A 16,561-nucleotide genomic window follows, 5' to 3' on the forward strand; every position below is an offset into this window, starting at 1 on the left:
TGCCATTTTTGTAATGTGGCCCACAGGTAAAGCAGCTATGAAAGGAAAAGCTAGGAAAAGTATTAATGTATTTCATACAGTTTAAGTAAAAAATTATAATCTGAATTATCCCTTTAACTGCATTTTAGATTATAAAGAAGGAGCGACAGAGAATGGAAGGTTGATTATAAAACCAAGTGTACAGTGTCATCTTGTGGTTCAAAAAGGCATGGCATGGCCATATAGACCAACCAATCCCCATTCCCCATCCATCCCCCCCACACACACACACACACACACACACACACACAGTATATTAAATACACGGGCCGCATAGAGTTAGGCTTTTACACTCCATAATTATGAATACATTTGTGTGGAGTTGTATTATTGTCACGTGTAATCCTTACAACAATACAACCATAAGAAATCTATCTATGAAGACAACAGCGGCGGTTGTATTCAACAGCGCCTGACAGACAGCTGCAACGTCAGCTAAATGCTGCACATTCTGGACAACTAATGGACGTAATCGTTTAGAACCAATCGGCGAACAGTTTACTTGGGACAATATGCAGCATAGCCTCTTGTGATTGGTTACAATTTTCACCGGAAGAAACAGGAAAAACACATGGGACGCTGTATCATCATTGCATGGCTTTGAGAGATATTTACCAATATTTCATGCATTTCAAGTAATTTATGATAACAGACTTGTTCATAATAACGGCAGTGTTGTGTTGGATGTGGTGTAAAACAATACTGCCGGTTCCTCATCATTAAAAGTGTTGTGAGTGAGTATGAGACAATAAATTATAATTCATGTGTGTTTTATAGCTGTGCGTGTGTTAGCCCCACAAGCAGAACCCAATGGTAGTAAAGTTTCTGAAATTTGTAAGACTTTAAAGTCCAAATTTCATAAAAGCTTTATGGAGGGTTCCGAGAGGGGCTATACTAGCTCTGGTCCATAGCTCTAATGCGTGCATTAGAGCTATGTTACTATCAACGTCTGCCGCTCGCATGAATGCAGACCAGCCTCTACTCTTTAGTGTAAATAAAAAGAACGTTTTTGCTACTCACCAAAACAAAGGCGGGTTGTGTCAATAGAAAGACTACTTTCCTTAGTGGAAGCACTCTGAGCCCCCCACCACACGTATAAACTGTACTTTTTGGCCAAAAAGGGATTTTGTTTCCACCGGAAAAAAAACATTTTTAGTTACTCCGCTGCGCCCTCTACTGATATTGCCCAGAGAACTGCCTCATAGAGGATATTTTTCCTCCGGTGAAAAAATATCGCTTTTTGGCCAAAAAGTACCGTTTATACGTGTGGTGGGGGGCTCAGCGTGCTTCCACTAAGGAAAGTAGTCTTTCTATTGACACTGCTTTCGATTTGAGATTTAACATTGGAAGTCCCATATCCTTGTACTGCGCGGGGCAGAATCGTAGAAGCAGTAGAAGGATATGGATCAGATCTAGGGCTATACGTGTGTGTGTGTGTGTGTGTGTGTGTGTGTGTGTGTGTCTGTCCGTCCTTCCGTATGTTTGGTTGTCTGTCTGACCTCTTTGCTGTTCTATTAAAAAAACCCACATTACATTACAACCATTTGTTAAGAATTGTTTTATGCTGTGAAGCAGAATCTGGTTTGAAAGATTTCATAGATAACTTTCCTTGTGACCACCGCGCTCTGACTTATGGTGCGTTACCCGTTCAGATCATATCAACAGACGTTTCGGCTATCCATCAGTGTCTCACGTCATATCACACTGATGAAGGCTGGATAGCCGAAACGTCTGTTGTCTCTATTATTCAGTAAAGTAAAGCTGTCTTAATTGGAGAGATTTAATAGTGCATGGCTGCTCTGCAGTGCCCTGTGAAAAACACAATGATGATATGTTTAATCTCTGTCAGTCTCTTTTCCATCTCTTCATGTGTTTAAATTCTTGCAGGCAGTGCAGTATTGTTGCTGCCCCCTGCCCAGAGGCCATAGCTGCTCAGAGTGATGGAGACAGCAGCCTTGTTAGCGCCTGTCACAGCACTGGAGTTCCTCCAGGAGGAATATCTACTAAAAGGTACACATGGTGGGATGTAGCCGCAATAAGCAACTTATGCTAGAAATGCTCTCGGCATGCGTCTAGGTTTCAACCGAGTGGAATAGTAAGAGAGTGACTCCCATTGTAACAATGGAATGCGGAAGTGCTCATTCTATCTCAATGGGTAGTTCCAATGTTTGGAACTATAGCCCATAGGCACCTGCTTTGCAGCGAGTTCAAAGTGTGTCGCCACTCACTTACTATTCCACTTGAGGTTTCAATACCCTCCATAGATATGACAACCCATTCATGAAACAAAAAGTCCAATCTGGTAGTATTAAATGACGATAAACTCGTATAGGCTACTAATATTGCATCTGTATCGAAAGCTTGGGTTATCCTCTTTGTCTCTGTCAAGTTTTTGTTTCATAAAAATCAACCCTCGACATGTACGTTATGACCTAATATCTGTCAATAAATTCCGTGCAGTGATTATCTCTATGTCAGGGTTTTCAACCTTTTTCATATCCAGGCCCATTATGTATTTGGCCTTTGAGCCACGGACCACCATGATGAGATTCAGAACTCAAAATATTTGAATATTCTGTTTGTCCAATTCCATGCTGTTAGGAGAGATAACATTAGGAGAGATAACATTAGGAGAGATAACAGGCAAACGTTGGAACAAAATAACAATTCTTCTAGATTCTCTATTTGTGTAGACATCTTGTAAATTAACTAATGCAAATGTTTAACAATAATGTAACTCATGAGAGCATAAAATGAAACGGGTCCATTTGGTTAAATTTTACGCTCTCAAGAGTTAAAGATCTGTAAGGGTCTATTTGGTTACCAACTCTCCATCATTTAGCTGGGGACCATGTGGAACCCCCTCAAGGACCACTGGTTGAAAACCACTATCCATGTGTTTGAAAGTGCTTGTCACCCAATCATGTCCTGCATGCACCACCGAAAAGTGCGCTAGTTTTCAATAACTGATGAGGTTGAGTTATTGAAAACTAGAGTAAGGGTAAGCTTCCAAACTCCAACACACAGAAAGTTGCTCATGACATGACAACGTTTAAGTCGCTTGTGGCGAATGGAGACGGAACGCCCAACTGATGCAATGATGATGATGTAATGTTTATTGGATTCCCATTAACTTCTGCCTATGCAAGAGGTAGTACGCCCCAGGAGTACAACATGGACCAGAGAGACTAATGTATCAAATGAGAAAAATGACAAATATGGATAAAGGACTTTCAATGATTTAACTAATACATGTGCAGATCAGAATATATATATATATATATATATATATATGTGTGTGTATGTAGTATGGCTGAGTGGTTTGTTTATCGATAAATCACTGACGGGCTGATTAACCACCGACCATACATTATCCCGCTTATTTTGGCTACTTTACATAAATTAATAAATTGACCCAAAACACAACAAAACGACTCGTATTTCCTTGCTTGGTAATGAAAGTATTCCCATAAGTGTCACGCTGGCCGGCGTCTGCCCAGCTGCAGCACAGTCAGAAAACAAGGAAGTGAAATATAATCCATTTGCGGGTACTGCTTCGTCTATTTCTCGCTCAAATGTTTCCAAAAACACTTTTGAGAGCAATGTTTAGCTGTACATGACATTGTGTGTGTGTGTGTGTGTGTGTGTTTACATGGCTGTCATGTTGGAAACCGCAGTATATCAGCGAGGGAACGGCAGGTGCTCCGAGGGTTTGATTAGGTATCGGTCTGCTATAGAGTGGTCATTATCCAGAAATAACACACAGCTGAATTTGGCGATTGACCAATCAGAATCAAGCATTCAACTAAGCTGTGTAGTAAAAAATATATATACCGTACACACTGACACACAGTGTCAGTCCTCATTTATGAAACTTGCATAGACCAAAAAATGGTTAACATAACTGTCCACATTTATCAACTCAAGTCGTCAATTTGACGTGAGCTCAAATCACTCAAATCTCATGTCAGGTCTCAAGGTCATGTACACGAATGATAATTTTTTTGCGGTGCAGCATAACCTGACAATCATTCTTTAGACTGACAATTGATTTCCTTACAGGTGAGGGTCCTATACTGACAGTGTACGGCCTCCATCCCCGCCCTAAAGCCTGTGCCTCACTGAGTGTGCTCCAACATTACCGTATCCATGGCATCCGACCCAGACCACAACGTAACTCCACCACAGAGAACGGTAGGTGGACAGACGACGGTCTCTTTCTTTCTCTCCGTTGTTCTTCCTTTCACAATTTATTTTCTTTTTCACGACCGATTTCATGCAACCACGTGCTCACCGAGGCGTAATAGTCAAATAATTAAAATAGTCAATTGTTAAAATAGTAAAAGTTGTTCATGGACCAATTGATAATGGTAGCAATGGTAGCTTAAAATGAAATGTAAGCGCATGAAGTCAATGGGCCCGATTCTGTTTGCCCCCATATTTTGAACGTAAAGGAATTATCACAAATTCCCACATCATGAGTTAATCTATATCTGTGTGTGAATGTTTCTTACATCACCCTCTCTTCTCTGTCCTCAGGAGGGAGCTCTAGCACAGAGTCCACTTCCAGGCACTATGATCTTGCAGTGTATGGAGGCAAGGCTGTGAGGCTAGTCAGGCTGCGCACAGAGCTCCACCGTGGGGACCACCTGCACCTCGAGACCATAGGTCCCCTCATGGAACTGCAAGACTGGGCCTTGGATGTCCACTGGCTTTCTGGAGAAGGACGACCGCTCCTCGGCGTGGCTTTAGCCCATAACGGAGCCTTCCTCCTGGACGCAGAGAAAGGAAAAGCCTTAGTTCAGTGCTCCTGCTTAGAGGGCTGTCTCCTCTATTCTGCCCTACTTCTAGTGGACAAGTCGTGGACGGATTCAGTCCTAGTCGGGGGAACTGTCTTCAACCAGCTAGTTTTGTGGAGGCCTGGCTCAGGAGGCACAGAGGGGAACGAGGCGCAACTCAAAGCCCCAGTTGAGAGGCGTCTGCTGGGGCACAGTGGTGTCATCTTCAGCCTGTCCTACCTCCAGGAGAGAGGGTGGCTGGCCTCGGCCTCCGATGACCGCAGTGTGAGGGTATGGGGCGTTGGGGTTTTAGGGGGACCCGGTGGGACATGTGGAGATTTGAACCCTACCTGTTTGAGGGTCTTATATGGACACCAGGCTAGGGTGTTCTCTGTGCGTCTCTCCCCGGGGAAAGTGTACAGTGCCGGGGAGGACGGGGCGTGCTTGGTTTGGGACTGGGCTGCAGATGGGAAGGTGGCCCGGACATTAAAGGGACATCGAGCCGGAGGGGTCCGAGCCCTGGCCGTGAGTGGGGGAAACGTGCATGATGCAAGGCAAGCGTCGTGGGTGGCAACGGGCGGTGCTGATGGCGGGGTGAGGCTATGGAGGCTGGAAGGGGATAAGGAAAAAGATTTGAAGAAAAGTGGGGTGATGAAGGGGGAGACGGTAAATGAATTGGACATGAAATTCATTGGTCAGGACATGCCCAAGGCGTTGTGTGTGACCGGGAAAGAGAGCAGCACTAGCGGCTTGTCTGAATTTCAGATTGTGGTTTGCACTGATCAAGGGATAGTCTACCAGTACCGTGACGGACAGTGGGAGTCTCTATGGCAGGGCCCCGTTGAGTTCCAGTCCTACTGTGTCATGGAAACACTAACCATCAGGATCAAAGACTCGTCGTCCACAGTCCACCTGTGTGCCGTGGGCAACCTCATTGGAGGAGTACAGGTCTTTCCACTTTCCCAACCCCAATCTGGGGTGCTTCTCAGCGGAGGTCAAGGGAAGATCCATAGCCTCATCTGGGTCGGGTGTGCACAAGAGAGCGGTAGACACGGCGGGGGATATTTGCTTGCCTCCGGGGCAGGGGGGCTCGTCCACCGCTGGTACGTTGAGGTCGATATGGATGAAGAGTCTCACATGGCTCTCAGGGTGGCAACCCTCCCCACCTTCCTCCTGCCCGTCTGTGCCAAACGCTGGTTGACCGCAGCAGTCCGACTCCACTCCAGAACAGCAGCAGGGGTGCTGTGGGTGTGTGGTGACAGGAGAGGGTCCCTGCTGCTGTTCCTCGAGAGAAGAACATGTGAGCAAAGGGAGAAGGAAGAGGAAGGACGATGTCAAGACTTGCTGATCGGGAGAACCGACAGCAGTAAGGCAGATGAAAAAGGCGATGTTCAAATACATGGAGACGGCATGGAAGAAAAAGATGGAGGCTTGATGGAGGTGAGAAAGGGAACGGAAGAATGCCACCTGCCACTGAAGCCAGAAAGCTGTCTTTTCGGGGTGCATGGAAAGCAGGGCGTGACTTCAGTCTGCGAGTACCGGGGGCTTCTATACAGCGCCGGCAGGGACGGCTGTGTGAGGGTCTTCAGATCGCAAACTACAGATAAACGAGAAACACTGGAGGAAAATGCAGGAGCTGACGGTGAAGAGAAAAGAGGTGGCCCTAAAGGCCTTCAACTAGAGGTTCTGAGAGTCCAACGGGCCTGCAAGGGCATGGAATGGCTGGAGAGGGTCCTGATTCTAGAACCGGAACGCTCAGTGACAGACCTTCCAGAACGCTCTCAGGAAGAGGAGGAAAATAGTTTGGAGGATCGAGAGACAAACGTCCAAGCAGTTTTGAAAGATCCGGAAGAAATCCAGAAAGAACCAATCAGCAGCCAGGAAAGAGGCAAAGAAGAAACGAAGAGAGAGACTGAGGGACGAGAAGCCCGGTTTGTTATTGCTGGGTTCCATGCGGACCATTTTGTGGTGTGGGACCCAGTGAGACAGGATAGGCTGCTGTCGGTGCCCTGTGGCGGGGGGCATCGCTCATGGGGTCTCTGGCCCTCACATGAAGCTCTATGGCCTGGACATGGTACCCTGGTCTTCATCAAGCAAGGGGCCGTCATGGCATCACAACCGCCCAGCGAGATGTCCATCCGGGCGGGCAAGGCAGGAAAGGCCTGGGACCTAAGAGAGGGGGTCCATGGGAGGGCCATTGGATGTGTGTGTAGGTTGGGAAGAATGGTGGGAATGAGCAATGAGGTTCAGACACAGGCCAAAGTCTTGACAACAGCAGGAGCAGAGGAAAGTAGCGACGGACATTGGGAGATTTTGGTGACAGGAGGAGAGGACACTAGTTTGTCTGTCCTGGCTGTCAAACCTAATTCCGGTGAGGTCCAAGTGCTTTCAGTGATCACAGACCACATCTCTAGTGTCCGCACCGTAGCTGCCATAACATGTTCTGGGCAAAGGCATATTGGAACTGGAGGAGGAATAGAAATGGAAGGACCAAAACAGCCCATTTCTGCTCTGCTGGTCTCCGCGGGAGGCCGGGCCCAGCTGCAGTGTTACAGGCTGATGATTAGCTGGGATGGACAGAGGCAGCTTCCTTCCTGTCAGGTGATCCAGGTAGCCAGTCACCGATTGGATGAGCAATGGGAGAGGAGGCGGAATCGGCACAAGATGGTGAAAATGGACCCAGAAACCAGGTGTGTGTGTGTGTGTGTGTGTGTGTGTGTGTGTGTGTGTGTATATCAAATCCTCTTCAAAGACATGCATAAACAGCTGATATGCAGCCACATGATTGACTCACGTGACAGCCAGACTAGGAAGTAAACAGACTACCTTGAGTGTGAAACAGGGTTATTTTGTATTTCTTTGTTTTTTAGTACTGTATGTACTCTGTCTGCAAACACAGACGATCTACAAGCCCACAACACACACGTTGTGGGTTTGTCGACCGGATCGCTGCAACAAATTAAGTAAGCTATGAACCAAGCTGAACCTTGAACCTTGATCAGTTTTCTCTCTAGGTGCAGTGGACAATGAACACAACCTTTATTATTATCATTGCCTACATTGTGTTCAAATGTATGTTACTATATTTACATTGCAATTCATTTATAACATAATACACTTTATATAGTATATTACAAATGTTGAGCACTGATAAGGTATAATTGGCTCCAATTCAGAATCAGCCTTTTGTGTCTCATCACAGTTATACAGTAAAACAGTGGGTGAAATTCCTTTTTGTGCAGTTTCCAAAAAATTAAGAGATTCCATAGAATTCCATATAGTGATACAGTTGTGTGAGAAGGGTGGAGGGGATTTCAGCATAATAGCAGGGGGTGAGTCATATTGGTGAGGCATATTCTACAGGCGTCGCATATTGGCACAATTAATAGGCAAAAATAGAGCAAAGTTTGAGGTACTGTAAAACTGGACATTTCTTTGGCTGATAGAAATAAATTATTGATCAAACATTAATATTTCTGAAGATTTAAACCACAGTTTGTAGTGTGAAGCTGTATTAACATATGTGTGTTTGTTTATCCACCAGGTACATGTGCATTGCTGTGGTGAAGGAGGGGGAGGATTGTGTTCACCTGGCTTTGGCCTGCAGTGATGGAGCTGTGAGGTTGGTACAATTTAGCAGTTTTGGCATTTAGCAGACGCTCTTAATCCAGAGCGACTTACATTAAGCAAGAACAAAAAAAGCATGGGAATACATCACATAAAAACATTTATCATGAAACATGCGTAAGCTAAGAAAGTAAGTGGAATATCTATATAATGAAACTATACATATAAACTATACATATATACTACTATGCTATACATATGTACTATCCCGTAAGAGGGCACTTTTGGACAAAAATGGCGAAAATAGCAGATCTACAAGCTCACAACGTGTCACACTGCGACGCGTTGAGAGCTTGTAGACCTATTATTTTCGGGGCACAACCAAACCTAAACTAATTTGTTCAACGCAAAATACTGTGTTCAAGTTCAGGAGACTTCGGGGGGGGGTTGAAAGCAATTCTCCTGAATGCTGCCTTCCGGCATGGCATAGAAGGAAAGGAGTGGCATTTGCATTTCTTTCACCATAGTAAATAGTTAAGGGCAGTTGTTTTACAGACGGGAAAAAGGCAGGGTATGGAGCCCCCTTTGATGTCTATGTGTGCCCGACTGCCCGTCCCTGACACATCATTTGATGAGCTCATCGCTAGAGCAAATGTAAAAAAACCCAGAAAATGTTCCCTAGAGAAATGAAAATGCTCCCATTTAGACCCGAGACAAGATTCTACAAAATGTCTATATCATGACAGTTTTCTGAAAAACCTATGTTTCTATATCAGTGGTTCTCAAACTATTTCATGTCAAGGACCCCAAAAGGTATCTGTATTTGGCTACCGACCCCCCCCGTTGTTCCAGGGACCCCCCGGAAGCAAAGATTATGAGTTAAAAAATGTTCACTCTGAAAGAATATATATTTAAAGAATTGTGCCACATTTTCAGGATTTTTCAAAAATAGCAGATCTGATATCTTTTTCAATAGCTGAAGTATAACATAATCCTTAAAACACCAAAAAGGGGTTCCTGTCCTGAATGGGTTATAAAAGTTTTAATATGGTTCATGTGTCTGTCTCTCTCTGTCTTCCCCTCGCTCTCTACACCCAGATTGTTCTCAGTCAGTGAGGTCAAAGGTCACTTTGAGTTGTTGTGGGAGAGTTTCTACCACCATCGCTGTGTCCTCAGTCTCGCCACCTGCTGGATGGAGGATGGAGAAGGCAACAGGTGACTAATACATGGATGAAGATATCATATCAGCCTTTTACCAACCATGTGTAGCCTAATGAGACTTCGAGCTTCACGGAGCCCGCCAGAACCGTAGTAACCGTAGGATTAAATTAGTCGTGCAGCCCGCCAAAACCCTAGCCTACGTTTTCCAGGGTTTATATTCTTTAATCCATGTTTTGAACGGATCGAATCGTTAGCTGCCTCTCGTTAGCATAACAGTCAAAGTGGGACAGTGGCCGCGGCCATTTTGAAGATGCGCGCGCATCCACTTCATGCAGGCCATGCTTTCAATGGCCTGTATCTCCAAATAGGCGCAATGAATGTCGTTTTTCAACGGCCGACAGCAGGCGCTGTGATACTCTCAGTCAGGTTTTTTCACCACCGACCGAGAGAACAACAACCGGTCAAGACACCACACACAGCATTTTGTCATTGTAACATCCGGTTACGGATATTTGGCTCTTCAAAATAAGGGTTTTATTGCGTGTGATAAAACATTGGCAATGCGCGATAGATAGATTAATTAATCCTGGCGGTCAAACGGTTAAAACTCAAGAATGGTATTTAAATGTGGCGATTCATCAACAACTGTCATATTTTGGACCTTGAAACATGTAACAGTATATGCCAAGGGGGAAAACCCCTGTACACTGTAATGCTCTATATGCATCCAACCCAGTGGTGTTTTCGTCGACTGAATCTATGACGAAAATTGATCGTCGACAACCTTTTTTCACTGAAAACTAAATAAAAACTACCAGCTATGATGACTAAAACTAAGACTGCATATACTCAAAAAGAAAATAGACTAAAATGTTAGGAAGGGACTAGTGGACAAGAGATCCAGTATAAGTCATTTTACAATATTGTTTGCATGCACGACGCGTTGTGAGCTTGTAGATCGGCTATTTTCAGCAAGTATAAAATCAGTCATTACGACGCATCAAGGCCCGCTAAAATACATTCTACTAAATCAACTGTAGATTTAGTCGACTAAAATCTTATTAGTTGACTAAAACAGTAACAGTAAAACATTCCAGGTGACTAAAATGTGACTGAAACTAAATGAAAACTATTCAAAAGACTACCGGGTATGACTAAAACTAAAATCTAATTTTGCTGCCAAAAACAACACTTAACCCTTCCACGTTTTTAAATCATGATTTGGGCCAACCAAAATACATGGGTCTAAAATATCAGAAACACTTAGTCTGTACCGTATGTTGGGCCATTGCTAGAATGAGTCGGCTGGTGACCGGAAGTGCAGTGGCTGCCCAAGCTGAACATGGAAGGGTTGGATGCATATAGCCCATTGAAGCTCACTTCCGGGTTCTCCTTTCAGCCTGCTGTTCCTATTAATGGCCCAACAGATATCGCTATTATACCTTCTATTGGTCACAATACGTTAGAATCTCAATTCAAGTCAAAGGATTTAGGCGAACTTTAGTGTAAAGTCTTTCTTTAACCCATTTAGGCCTGACGTCAAAAATTTTCTAGTTTTCTATGTCAGAGGTGCTCAATATTTCATGTCAAGGATCCCAAAAATTATATGTAATTTGCCGCCGACCCCCATCTAAAAAGATGTTGTTCCAGGGACCTCCTCCCAGAAGCAAAGATATAAAAACGTTCGCTCTGAAAGAATATATATTCAAAGATTTGCACCACATTTTCACGATTCTTCTAAAATAGCTATTATAACATGATGCTTAAAACACCAAAAGGGGTTCCCACCCAAAATGGGTTAATAATCATGATATGCGTTTAGTAAATTATATTCCCATTAATTCTAAAATGTATGATAGCCGTAGCAGTCTTTTCCGTGAGCATTTCGGACTAGATATAGAAAGATGGCGCATTTGAAATCGCTGAAAAACAGGCTTCAAGTTCAAAGTGGGTCTGTAGAAACCAATGGCGTCACCTCTGTCCATTTCTTTTTACGGTCTATGGTATATGCGCAAAATCTCTTATGTGTCTGTAGTGCATTTATCTCACTCCCTTCCTCTTACTATTTTGTCCCACCTCTCCTCTCTCCCCCGGTTTTTATCTATTCTTCTCAGACGTGTGCTCCTGTTCAGTGCTGCTACAGATGGGAACATTGCAGTGTGGGATGTGACCACAGCCGCCTCGACATTGGTCAATAGTAAGACTGATACTCCAGCTCCGCCAATCCCACGCCTCAGCATCCCCGCCCACCACAACGGTATCAACTCATTGGTCGTCTGGGCAGAGAGCGCGGAACGACAAGAGGACGGTTGCTGGGTAACTGTTGCAAGTGGCGGAGATGATGGACAGCTGACAGTGTCGATGGTCAGGGTGCAGTACCTTGTGGATGCGATAGAGGGGAGCAGAGTGCTTTCACCAGCCGAGGAGCAGCTTTTGGAGGAGCCATGCTATCCTCTCCACAACCACACTCTTTCCCCTCAAACTGGGCTCCCTGTGTCCCAAACACAGCCCCAGTTACACTCACAAGTCCAGAGTCAGACCCATTCTCAGTTCAAACCCTGCCACTCTCGGTCCCCTGTGCTTTCTCACCCACATACTCACTCTGAGTCCTCACCCAGTACCCCTCCACCTTATCCTGACTCACTCCACCCCCTCAGTCACTTACATCTCCACCTCCAGTCCCAGTCCCGCATCCCCCTGGCCCATGCAGCCCCCCTGACTGCCTTAAGACTCCTCTCGCCTGGGCTTTTAGTCTCAACGTCCCCAGACCAGAGAATCTGCCTCTGGAGGGTCCGCAGTGCTGGAATCGTACACAGCGGGACGCTCTACTCGCACGTGGCTGACGCCGCTGGAATGGCTGTCTGGATAGGAGAGGAGATGATCGAAGAGAATGGGAGAAGGGCTGAAAGAGGTGTTGTTGGCAGGGAGAAGGAGACGGGGAGAGAGAGTGAGACGGATGGGTCTGAGAGTGGGTTGGAAGCGGCCGGTGACAGAGGGGAGACATTGGTCAGGATAGACGGTAAGATGAAGACCGAGGCAGGTGTTGCTGTGGTGGCGGGGGGCGATACACGAGGTGCAGGTTGTAGGCCAGGCAGCGAGACGGGTTCTGAAGCCAGGGCGGTAATGGAGAGGGAGGCTGCTGCAGGTAACCGCAGCAGTGACATGGCTGGCGGTGTGAAGACGCCCAGAGCAGGGTGGGTGCTGGCCTGTGGCCAGGGCCTCCAGCTGATAAGAGTTTCAGATGTAGAGGCCGAGGGAGGGATGGAGTCAGAGGAGGAGCAAAGAAAAAGAGGGCTGACAGAGCAACGCGTTACAGTGACTTTAGAGGAAAACAGAACTTGGAAAGACAAATCGTAAGGAGACGAATCACCAGGGGGAAAACAAGGATGAACCAATCGACTTAATTTTGTTAGGGCCATGTTTATAGTCTCTCTGTCACTGCCAACGTCTACTATTGGTCTGAGGAGGGTGTAGCAGCCACATGTCTTCTCCGATACACAAGTCACCAGTCGCTTCTTTTCACCCGATAGAAGTTTCAGTGGGTAGTGTACAGTAGTACGGAGGAATGTGATATCCCTTCATATACACTGAACAAGTGCCCAATCAACATGTATGTTTAATGCTTGAAGGTCCAATGATCACCAAAACATTATGTAAGAGATACAATAAAAACCAAATGAAATGGTGAATGTTGTCATATTCCTGCCATTTAACCCATTTAGACCTGAGGACGATTCTAAAACCTGACAGTTTTCTGAAAAACCAATGTTTCTATGTCAGTGGTTCTCAACCTTTTTCTTGTCAAGGACCCCAAAGATTATATGTATTTGGCCGCCGACCTCCATCTGAAAATATGTTGTTCCAATATCCTGTTATGCACATTGTATTTCCAGAGGCAAAAACAAAAGAAACAAACAGATTGTATAGTCACTAATAATATGCATTCTGTCTGAAATAAGCATGTGTGTGCAGGGCAGAGGTCAGAGCAGTTCACATGAGGTCGTTATGATGCCCGTCTATCACCTGCTGCTACAGGTGAGCATGAATATTTTAACCAGGGCTCACATTGCCTTTTGTCCTTTGCATCGCTCCCCCTGTCACTCAACTCGGATGCAGGCGCAGCAATGGGGGAAAGGCATAATAAGAGAGAGAGTGAAAGCATAATGGGGGAAATAGAGGTGGTGATGAGGACAAAAGCATTAAAGTAGAAACGGAGTGAGAGACAACGCATTCTTGAGATACCAAAATAGAGAGCCAAAATATCGAGAGGAAAGCATCCATGTACAGGTACTGAAAGAAAGATTGGGCAGAAATGAAGGCCTGACAATAAAAAGGGAGAGCAAGAAATTGAGAGTAGAGAGAGATGGCAAGAGGATGAAGAGAAGTGAGACGAGGCAAACTTCCCATGCTCATCTCACTCCAGTAGTTCACAAGAATACGGAGTTAGTGAGCATATGAGATGTTGACTGCCTCTATTGTCGGCCTATTGAAAGAAAAAGGAAGAAAAAAACATCACACATGGTCAGTTTCAGTTATAGGAGATGGAGAGAGAATAGAGGGGAGGGGTTGAAAGCACCCGTGCCATTGCCCCTGTCACGTGTGATGGAAAGAAAAACTAAGGGACATGAGATGGGAAAAACCATATAGTGAACAAAGTGTGTTTCACTGTCGGGAGAGAAGGAGAGGGAGGGAAAGAGAGGGTACACATTTTCACTGCCGTTCACACAGAGGGGTGAAAGTGTGAAGAGTTTGGTCACACTGATGTCACATGCGAGAGATGAGGAGGGAACAAGGCAGGAAAGTAAGGAAGACTGTGTAAACAGAGGTGCTCAGGGGAGAGCAGGGGAGCCAAGGAGAATGAGAAATGACCAAAGCGAAGGAATAAATAAATCAGTGTGTCAGTGGAGAGCGGGTGGAGTGATATATGACAGAGAGAAAGGGGGCAGGTTGAGGAGGTACGATTATATATCTAAAGGCCGGAGACTGGTTCAACAACTATGGTACATGTGGATTAAGAATGCATGTAGAGGACGTACGTGCTCTTCACAATTTCATGAGTTGGAAATTGTGTGAAAGGGAAGAGAGGACAAAATGATTGTCAAAGGCAGTAGCTTGTAGAGAGGCCACTGAGCTCATATGAGGTAGGCCTTCTTACAGAGGGAAGACATTAACGAGAGGAACACAACAGGTGTGTGTGCTGGGAAATGCATTGTGGGGCACAGGAGAACAAGCAAGATGAGCTGCTGATTTTATTTTATTTTTAAGCAAAACGGATTTGTTTTTACAACCAGCCAAGGTACGCACGTTTTGTTTCACAGTACGCCTACATTTCACTATACCCTTTTGAAATTGGTGCACACTTCGTACACAGCCTTGTATATCCGTACTTGTATAGACATTGAGGCCTGTCGTCACACAGTTCATTTCCTTGCAGGGACAATAGGACATTAGTTCTTAAACTTGCGGGGGCATTCATTCTGTCCTAACCGTATCCTGTCGGGGTACATTCATTATTTCCTTAATTTTCTTTTCCTCATACAGTTCATTTCCTTGCAGGGACAATAGGACATTAGTTCTTAAACTTGCGGGTACATTCATTTTGTCCTTGTTCTAAGCCTTGCAAGGACATTAATTCTGTCCTAATCTTATCCTTGCAGAGACATTTGTTGTTGTTAAACTTGCGGGGGCATTAATTCTGTCCTAATCGTATCCTGTCAGGGACATTAATTTTGTCTTCTGTGATAACATGGCAGCAAGTAGCTGCAGTGTTACCAGCCAATCCACAAATCCCTGTCTAGTCACTAGAGTCGATGGACTAAAATGTGTCTTTTGAAGCATTCAAAGCCCCATTGAGCCTGATTGCTTTACCCATAGCGGCATTAGTTGTATTGGAAAGACTGGTTCTTTCTGACTTTTTGAGTCTCAGCTAATGTTTGTATTTAGTTGGTATACTGTCATTTAGTTTTTGGTTTGTCCATACTGTACAGTTACAGGTTTTGTATTTACAACAATTGTCCTCACTTTCATTGTCATTTCTGTGCCACAGCATTATGTGGTAATTATACAAATGATTAACTTTAGGCCTGACCATATGAAGCCACATTGTTATTGTGTGCTCTCTAAATCCACCAGTTATTTTATTTTTCTGTTCTTTCTATTTTTCTAACCAATATAATTGATTCCTCCCAACACACATTTTTGTGTTTATAGTCACTGCTGTTGTTTCCTACTGATTCACCTACCAATGAGGAGCCCTCACCGGGAGGACGTAGAGTCTTCGTCCTGCTCCTCCTGTCCAACACTCCCTGCTCACAGCACAGCAGGTGCTGCCCCAGCCCGTAGGATTGTGTGCAGTGACATTATGACCTCTCCGCCCAGCTTCCCTCCCCCGAAAAACAGCCCGGATGCACCACAGTGGATTCAAACCCACAACCTCTGAGGTTGTGGGCACTTTTACCACTGCGTAAAGCATATCAGTTCTAATGATACTGTATTGGTTTTAAGGATGAAGAGGTCTGCAGAGGCCTGATGTCCCAGGAACATCTGCCTCTGATTGGCTCATCTGGGAGAAAGCCAGCAGGTAATCTTTTTAGAGTGTAGCATGTCTTTAAAATATATAATGCCAGTGTTTATATATTTGGTTCCATGGACAAAATCCATCTTTGTAAGTAAAAAAAAAAACCCAAAACATTTCATTTTGAAACTTGCCAGACCATGACATTTAAAGGTGTAATAGTGAATATCCAGCGTGATACTAGTCTGCAAATATGAAAGTATGTCTTTAATGCAGTATATGTCTCTAATGCTATGTTTTTTACTATGATGGATTGCATCCAAATGTGGAAGAAATAACTAGCTGTACCCCTTAACTGACTATACCCATTCACTGACTATTGTATGAATGAAACATCACTATCAGTTACTTAGTGGGGCTTCTCAATGGGTTATTCTGAGGCCATCAACGTCCCGTTCTCCTGCACTCTGAATTCTGTATCCTGTCTTCTCTTCTTTAATTC

At 44.8% G+C, this 16,561-nt stretch overlaps 1 protein-coding gene across 4 annotated transcripts; it reads left to right on the forward strand.

Moving 5' to 3' along the window:
* Positions 1-660: 660 nt before the first annotated feature.
* On the forward strand, positions 661-15,827 carry wdr6 (WD repeat domain 6). 4 transcript variants are annotated; one of them, XM_080763864.1, is made up of 8 exons: positions 661-773; positions 1,927-2,049; positions 4,102-4,251; positions 4,582-7,507; positions 8,362-8,439; positions 9,483-9,599; positions 11,660-12,564; positions 15,756-15,827. In XM_080763864.1, the coding sequence occupies exons 2-8, from the start codon at positions 1,980-1,982 to the stop codon at positions 15,776-15,778; spliced, it is 4,269 nt and encodes a 1,422-aa protein (XP_080619990.1). In that variant the 5' UTR covers positions 661-773; positions 1,927-1,979; the 3' UTR covers positions 15,779-15,827. The 4 variants fall into 4 exon arrangements, with proteins under 4 accessions (XP_080619990.1, XP_080619987.1, XP_080619989.1 ...); XM_080763861.1 differs by lacking the exon at positions 15,756-15,827 and having other exon boundaries at positions 11,660-13,213; XM_080763863.1 differs by lacking the exon at positions 15,756-15,827 and having other exon boundaries at positions 4,102-4,233; positions 4,579-7,507; positions 11,660-13,213.
* Positions 15,828-16,561: the final 734 nt, after the last annotated feature.

Source organism: Protomyctophum bolini (assembly GCF_963924005.1).
Source record: "Protomyctophum bolini genome assembly, chromosome: 5".
Classification (NCBI taxonomy): Eukaryota; Metazoa; Chordata; class Actinopteri; order Myctophiformes; family Myctophidae; genus Protomyctophum; species Protomyctophum bolini.